Genomic DNA, 6,346 nt, shown 5'->3' with positions numbered 1-6,346 from the left:
GACCTAAACTGGGACATGCTTAACACCCCGGCCATCCTACAATCTAAGCTTGATGCACTCAATCTCACACAAATTATCAATGAACCTACCAGGTACAACTCCAAATCCGTAAACACGGGCACCCTCATAGATGTCATCCGAACTAACTCACCCTCCAAATACACCTCTGCTGTTTTCAATCAAGATCTCAGCGATCACTGCCTCATTGCCTGCATCCGTAATGGGTCTGCGACCAAACGACCACCCCTCATCACTGTCAAACGCTCCCTAAAACACTTCTGCGAGCAGGCCTTTCTAATCGACCTGGCCGGGGTATCTTGGAATGACATTGACCTCAGTAGATGATGCCTGGCTATTCTTTAAAAGTGCCTTCCTCACCATCTTAAATAAGCATGCCCCATTCAAACAATTTAGAACTAGGAATAGATATAGTCCTTGGTTCAYGCCAGACCTGTCTGCCCTTGACCAGCACAAAAACATGGCGTTCTGCATTAGCATCGAATAGCCCCCRTGATATGCAACTCTTCAGGGAAGTTAGGAACAAATATACACAGGCAGTTAGGAAAGCTAAGGCTAGCTTTTTCAAACAGAAATGTTCATCCTGTAGTACTAACTCAAAAAATGTCTGGGATACTGTAAAGTCCATGGAGAATAAGAGCACCTCCTCCCAGCTGCCCACTGTTCTGAGGCTAGGAAACACTGTCACCACCGATAAATCCACTATAATTGAGAATTCCAATAAGCATTTCTCTAYGGCTGGCCATGCTTTCCACATGGCTACCCCTACCCCAGTCCAACTGCCCGGCACCCTACACAGCAACCCGCCAAAGCCCCCACCATTTCTCCTTCACCCAAATCCGGATAGCTGATGTTCTGAAAGAGCTGCAAAATCTGGACCCCTACAAATCAGCCGGGCTAGACAATCTGAACCCCTATTACTAGCCTGTTCAACCTCTCTTTCGTATCGTCTGAGACTCCCAAAGATTGGAAAGCTGCCACGGTCATCCCCCTCTTCAAAGGGGATGACATTCTAGACCCAAACTGCTACAGATCTATATCTATCCTACCCTGTCTTTCTAAGGTCTTCGAAAGCCAAGTTAACAAACAGATTACCGACCATTTAGAATTCCACCTTACCTTCTCCGCCAAGCAATCTGGTTTCAGAGCTGGTCATGGGTGCACCTCAGCCACGCTCAAGGTCCTAAACGACATCATAACCGCCATCGATAAGAGACATTACGGCGCAGCCGTATTCATCGACCTGGCCAAGGCTTTCGACTCTAGCAATCACCACATTCTTATTGGCATACTCGACAGCCTTGGTTTCTCAAATGATTGCCTCGCCTGGTTTACCAACTACTTCTCTGATAGAGTTCAGTGTGTCAAATCGGAGGGCCTGTTGTCCGGACCTCTGGCAGTCTCTATGGGGGTGCCACAGGGTTCAATTCTCGGGCTGATTCTCTTCTCTGTATACATCAATGATGTTGCTCTTGCTGCTGGTGATTCTCTGATACACCTCTACGCAGACGACACCATTCTGTATACTTCTGGCTACTCTTTGGACACTGTGTTAACCTCTTGACGCTAGGGGTCAGATTTTTTTATTATTTTTAAATAATGTTCCCAAGGTAAACGGACTATTTCTCAGGACTAGATCGTAGAATATGCATATAATTTACAGATTAGGATAGAAAACACTCCTAAGTTTCCAAAACTGTCAAAATATTGTCTGTGAGTATAACAAAACTGATTCTGCAGGCGAAAACCTGAGGAAATCTAACCCGGAAGTTATTTTTTTATTTTTTTTATCTGTGTTTCCTTGCCCGTCTTTCTTCCATTTAAAGGGGTATCAACCAGATTCCTTTTCCAATGGCTTCCTCAGGCTGTGACCAGGCTTTAGACATAGTTTCAGGCTTTTATTTAGAAAAATGATTTTTCAAAAGTAGTCAGGTGTCCTTTGATTAGTTCCTGCGCGCGAGAGGGGTAGCTCTCCATTTTCTTTCTCTCTTTATTGAAATAGTTACGGACTCGTACTCGTTGAAATATTATCGATTTATTTTATTGTGTAATTTGGAGTCTTCCCGTTGTGAGTTGCAAAACATCCGAAGCATTATCAAAGGAAGCGAGGAGTAGCGGTGGCGACGGGCGGGAAACAGCGAAGGGGCGACGGGCGACAGGAAAGAACACGCACAACGCGGGCCCGCACGGAGCAGAGCCGGACACTCGAAGCGAGGCGCGGCTGCGGGGCAACAGAAGGGCAGAACGCACTCACAAACCCGCAAAAGCTGTGCACGGAGAAGTAGTAAACACCTTGAAAACACGATGCGGAGCAGTGAGGCACCGAGCGCGACACAGGTGGCACCAAGCCAAGCCCGCAGGGCGTAGCTCGTCCATGTTTTCCTTCTTCTCTCGTCAATAGTAGATACGAAATTAGGGTTACGGTCGCGCCGCGAAACAGCGCAGGATTGACAATATTATCTGAATATATTTATTGCTGTAAATCTGAGGAAGTCTCGTACATGAACAAGAACTCCGAATGATTTACCAAGCAGATCAAGCGAGCGCTATAAACGAGTTCTATGTTTGATTGACTTCACTTCGTCAACTGTCATGATGACAGCCTCCCGGTCTGGACGACCACTTAACAATAAGGTAATTTACCACGCTTGCACCCAAAATGTGCAGGTCTCCAGTGCTTATTATTTGGGCTAGCTGTGTGTTAAAATCATCCAAGAGACCTGAAAATTGGACGTTGATATCGACTATCTAACACAAATAATGTTGTTCTTTCTGGACTAGGCTGTAACCCAGTGACGTTCCCAATGAAGCTGCGCCACATCACTAGTTCTTTCTTAAAAAATCTTTTGACGGTGGGCGAGACGGAATGGAGATTCATATAGGCGAATAGGAATTAGTGACTGGTTTTCTGGGTACTATAAGTTATGCACGACTTTTTACCCAAGAGAGAGGCCTTTATTACTAGCCACTGTTTCAGGTGTGATTTTTTGGAACTTACTCATCCGGGGGATAAGAGCCGTATTTATATATAATGGTTAATCACATTCAAATGTGGAAGCACTTGACAGCACAAGGACAGCCAGCTCTGTTACAATTAGTGTATGCTTTAAAATAAGGGTCTTCTGCAGCATTGGAAGTTTATGAGTCTCATGTAGTAAATTTCTTGCATCAATGATGTCAAGGAGACTGAGATATGTCAAAAAACGTGTGGGAAGTTTTCTCTCTCCGCCTTTGTTAATAACCAGGATAGGTCTCTGCCGGACGCAAGGCTCAGTAGATTTTTGCTTGCCCAGGACTTGCAGAAACAACTAACTGAGCCGTTTGCGACGAATAACCACCACAGAATATCTGGTAGACGCCGACTTATTTTGCTTTTTCTATACTTAAAAGAAGTCTATATACTTATTCCTACTAAGAATGATTAATTGACTAATGCTAACACGTGCCTGAAAAGATGAAGACAATTTCCTCTACTTGGGGTGTGAGATGCTTGCTTTTTAGGTACTAGCTCTCTTTACGACCAGTATCAAAATACAAATTTTGGCTATCAGTTTCTCTACTTTGTCCATACCAAGTTCTTCAAGTTGGAAAAAAACTAGGATGTGGAAGTTGCGGAGCACCAGGCAAGCTGAGGGCTACTTCGCATACTGACAACCTGAGGCATCAAAGAGTAAACAATTAATTTTATTGCTATTTCCAGCTTTCGTGACCATGTTAATTTGGCTAAGCTGCTTCTAGCATATGATGACACTCACAAAGCTGGATTGCTTTCGGCCTGCAAAGCATATTTTCAAAGTCTGAAACGATAGGCTGGATGTTCTTATCTTCCCAAAACCATACAAGTCTGCGATAAGAACTATTCGCATGGTTTGTTTGGTACGCCATTGCCGTACCAACCTGTATGGAGATAGCCCTTGCACTTCTGCTCCGATGAGCGTACCAAAGGGATTATGGGTCATTAAGATCCCAAGACCTAGATAGCATATTTCCAGACAGATAAAATGTTTACATGTTTTTAATAGGCACTCGCTAGCAAACTCGCTATCCAGTACAGGTTGTTGGTCTAAGGAAATGCACATCTAGGGTTATACAATTGCAGCTTCCCTCCCGCAAGTTTAAAGTCAGGCGTTATCACCAGATCATACGCTTCACATGGTAACTACTGTGTAACAGCTCCTAACTCTGTCCAGATCGAGACTGTCAAGGGATGCCTAAAACACATACGAGAAGAACTAGCAATGCTGTTCAGCGTGAGACCTAGCGCGAATGCTTGGCAAGCTCTACTTAGAATACACGCAAGGTTAAACTAAATTGCACGGCGTGCACAATCCGATATTGCACAATCACGAAATTACAACTACACAATCCATGGCCGGATGCAACCCTGCTCGGGTACGCCTGTATTTACAGAAAATCTGCGAGCCTAGTACAGTAGCCTCAATGATTCAGACTTAACTGTGCTCCTTGGACACGGCGTCTCGATTGAACTAAAGCTAAGTGGGAGGTGAAGAGTAAAGATAGCTTGTGCCAGAGCAACTCTTCATAGAGATTATTATAGCAATTTTCGTATCCCCAGCTCCCAATGTGCTGGCAAGCGACTGAGTACTTAGGGAAACGTAAAGATGCCAGAACATCCACTCCAATTCCAGACTCGAGACGAATTGACTGTTTTGAAGGCGAGTGCGATCCCACTAGTCCAGAAAATTTAAATCATAGAATCAGGCTTCCTATACCTGCTGGATATGCGCGCAAGCACAGTACATCCTCTGGAACCCCTCAGTAGCGGCCGCAAACATTTACCGCGTCGCTTGACCAAAACTTAACTCATGCCTGAGCTTCGACCAGGTAGACTCCTTGGCATCCTCAAGGCCAGGCTGGTTAGCCTAGCAGATGGTCGATCTATAACTTAGTAGAATAAAACCGTGCTAGCCAAGTTGGCGCATTTTACAACGCCCGACGATCAAACTTGACAAGCCTCGAGACCAAACCAAAACCTCGAGAACGAAGATGCCGAGGATCACGTCCGCCCACATCATTGGGGGTAGTGAGTGCCTATCTCCGGCTTTTGGTACAACAATAACGCAAAGCCCATTGATAGCCCGCACTGTGGACTATAGACTGCCCACATTTCGCAGACCAGTGGCCTGTAGCGCTCCGGCACAGGAGAGGAGCGAGCGACGAAGAAGAGAATTAGGTTGAGGCCGGTCGCTCGAATACTCGTCGGCCACAAAAGCCCACTTTGCCTAGCAGCGTTATCTACAAGTCTCTGCTACGGTAAAGCCCCGCCTCATCTCAGCTCACTAGGTATCACCATACATCACCAGCTTCGTAGCACGCGCAATCCAGCAGGATATCCTGCGCCTGGTCACCCCCCAAAGTCAATTCCTCTTGGCTCGCCTTTTCCTTCCAGTTCATCTGCTCCATATCGACTGGAAACGAACTGCTAAAAATCTCCTGAAGCTGGAAACACTTATCTCCCTCACTAAGCATCTTATCATTCAGCTGTCAGAGTCAGCGCTTATGATCATTGGGGCCAATGTACATAGCCCATCTGTAAATAAGCACACCTCACCCCAGATGTTATTTCTTTTATGCTCCTCTGCACCACTATCGCTACTTGTCAATTCAGCTCTCTGCACATCATATACTCTAGTTGATTTAACTCACCCGTTCCACCTACCCAAGGACGTCAGGAAGTACAAACATTTCGTTAAACACAACTAACTGGGAACTCATTCTAACCACCTTGTGCCAATACCCTTAGATGCAGTTGCACCCCATTAAAACAGAACATTTGTACTGACTAGCTCCCTGGTAATACAGAAATACCCTGAGCTCTGAAGCAAGCTTCCAGAAAATTGGAACGGAAATGGCGCTACACCAAACTGGAAGTCTTCCAACTAACTTGGAAAGACAGTGCCGTGCAGTATCGAAGAGCCCTCACTGCTGCTCGATCATCCTATTTTTCCAACTTAACTGAGGAAAATAAGAACAATCCAAAATGTATTTTTGATACTGTCGAAAAGCTAACTAAAAAGCAGCATTCCCCAAGAGAGGATGGCTTTCACTTCAGCAGTGATAAATTCATTAACTTCTTTGAGGAAAAGATCATGATCATTAGAAAGCAAATTATGGACTCCTCTTTAAATCTGTGTATTCCTCCAAAGCTCAGTTGTTCTGAGTCTGCAACAACTCTGCCAGGACCTAGGATCAAGGGAGAGACTCAAGTTTTTTTGTACTATATCTCTTGACACATTGATGAAAATAATCATGGCCTCTAAACCTTCAAGCTGCATACTGGACCCTATTCCAAAGAAACTACTGAAAG

General features: G+C 45.0%; 1 protein-coding gene across 1 annotated transcript in view; it reads right to left on the bottom strand.

The window, feature by feature from the left end:
• The window catches only part of sdk2b (sidekick cell adhesion molecule 2b), a 152,956-nt gene extending 147,514 nt beyond the window's left edge, over positions 1 to 5,442 (bottom strand). The window contains exon 1 of the mRNA XM_070445038.1: positions 5,340 to 5,442. Within this exon, the coding sequence (XP_070301139.1) occupies positions 5,340 to 5,442 (103 nt within the window). The remainder of the gene's footprint in view (positions 1 to 5,339) is intronic.
• Between the last annotated feature and the right edge of the window lie 904 nt (positions 5,443 to 6,346).

This window comes from Salvelinus sp. IW2-2015, linkage group LG8 (genome assembly GCF_002910315.2).
Source record: "Salvelinus sp. IW2-2015 linkage group LG8, ASM291031v2, whole genome shotgun sequence".
Classification (NCBI taxonomy): Eukaryota; Metazoa; Chordata; class Actinopteri; order Salmoniformes; family Salmonidae; genus Salvelinus; species Salvelinus sp. IW2-2015.
This window is presented reverse-complemented; position numbering and strand designations above follow the sequence as displayed.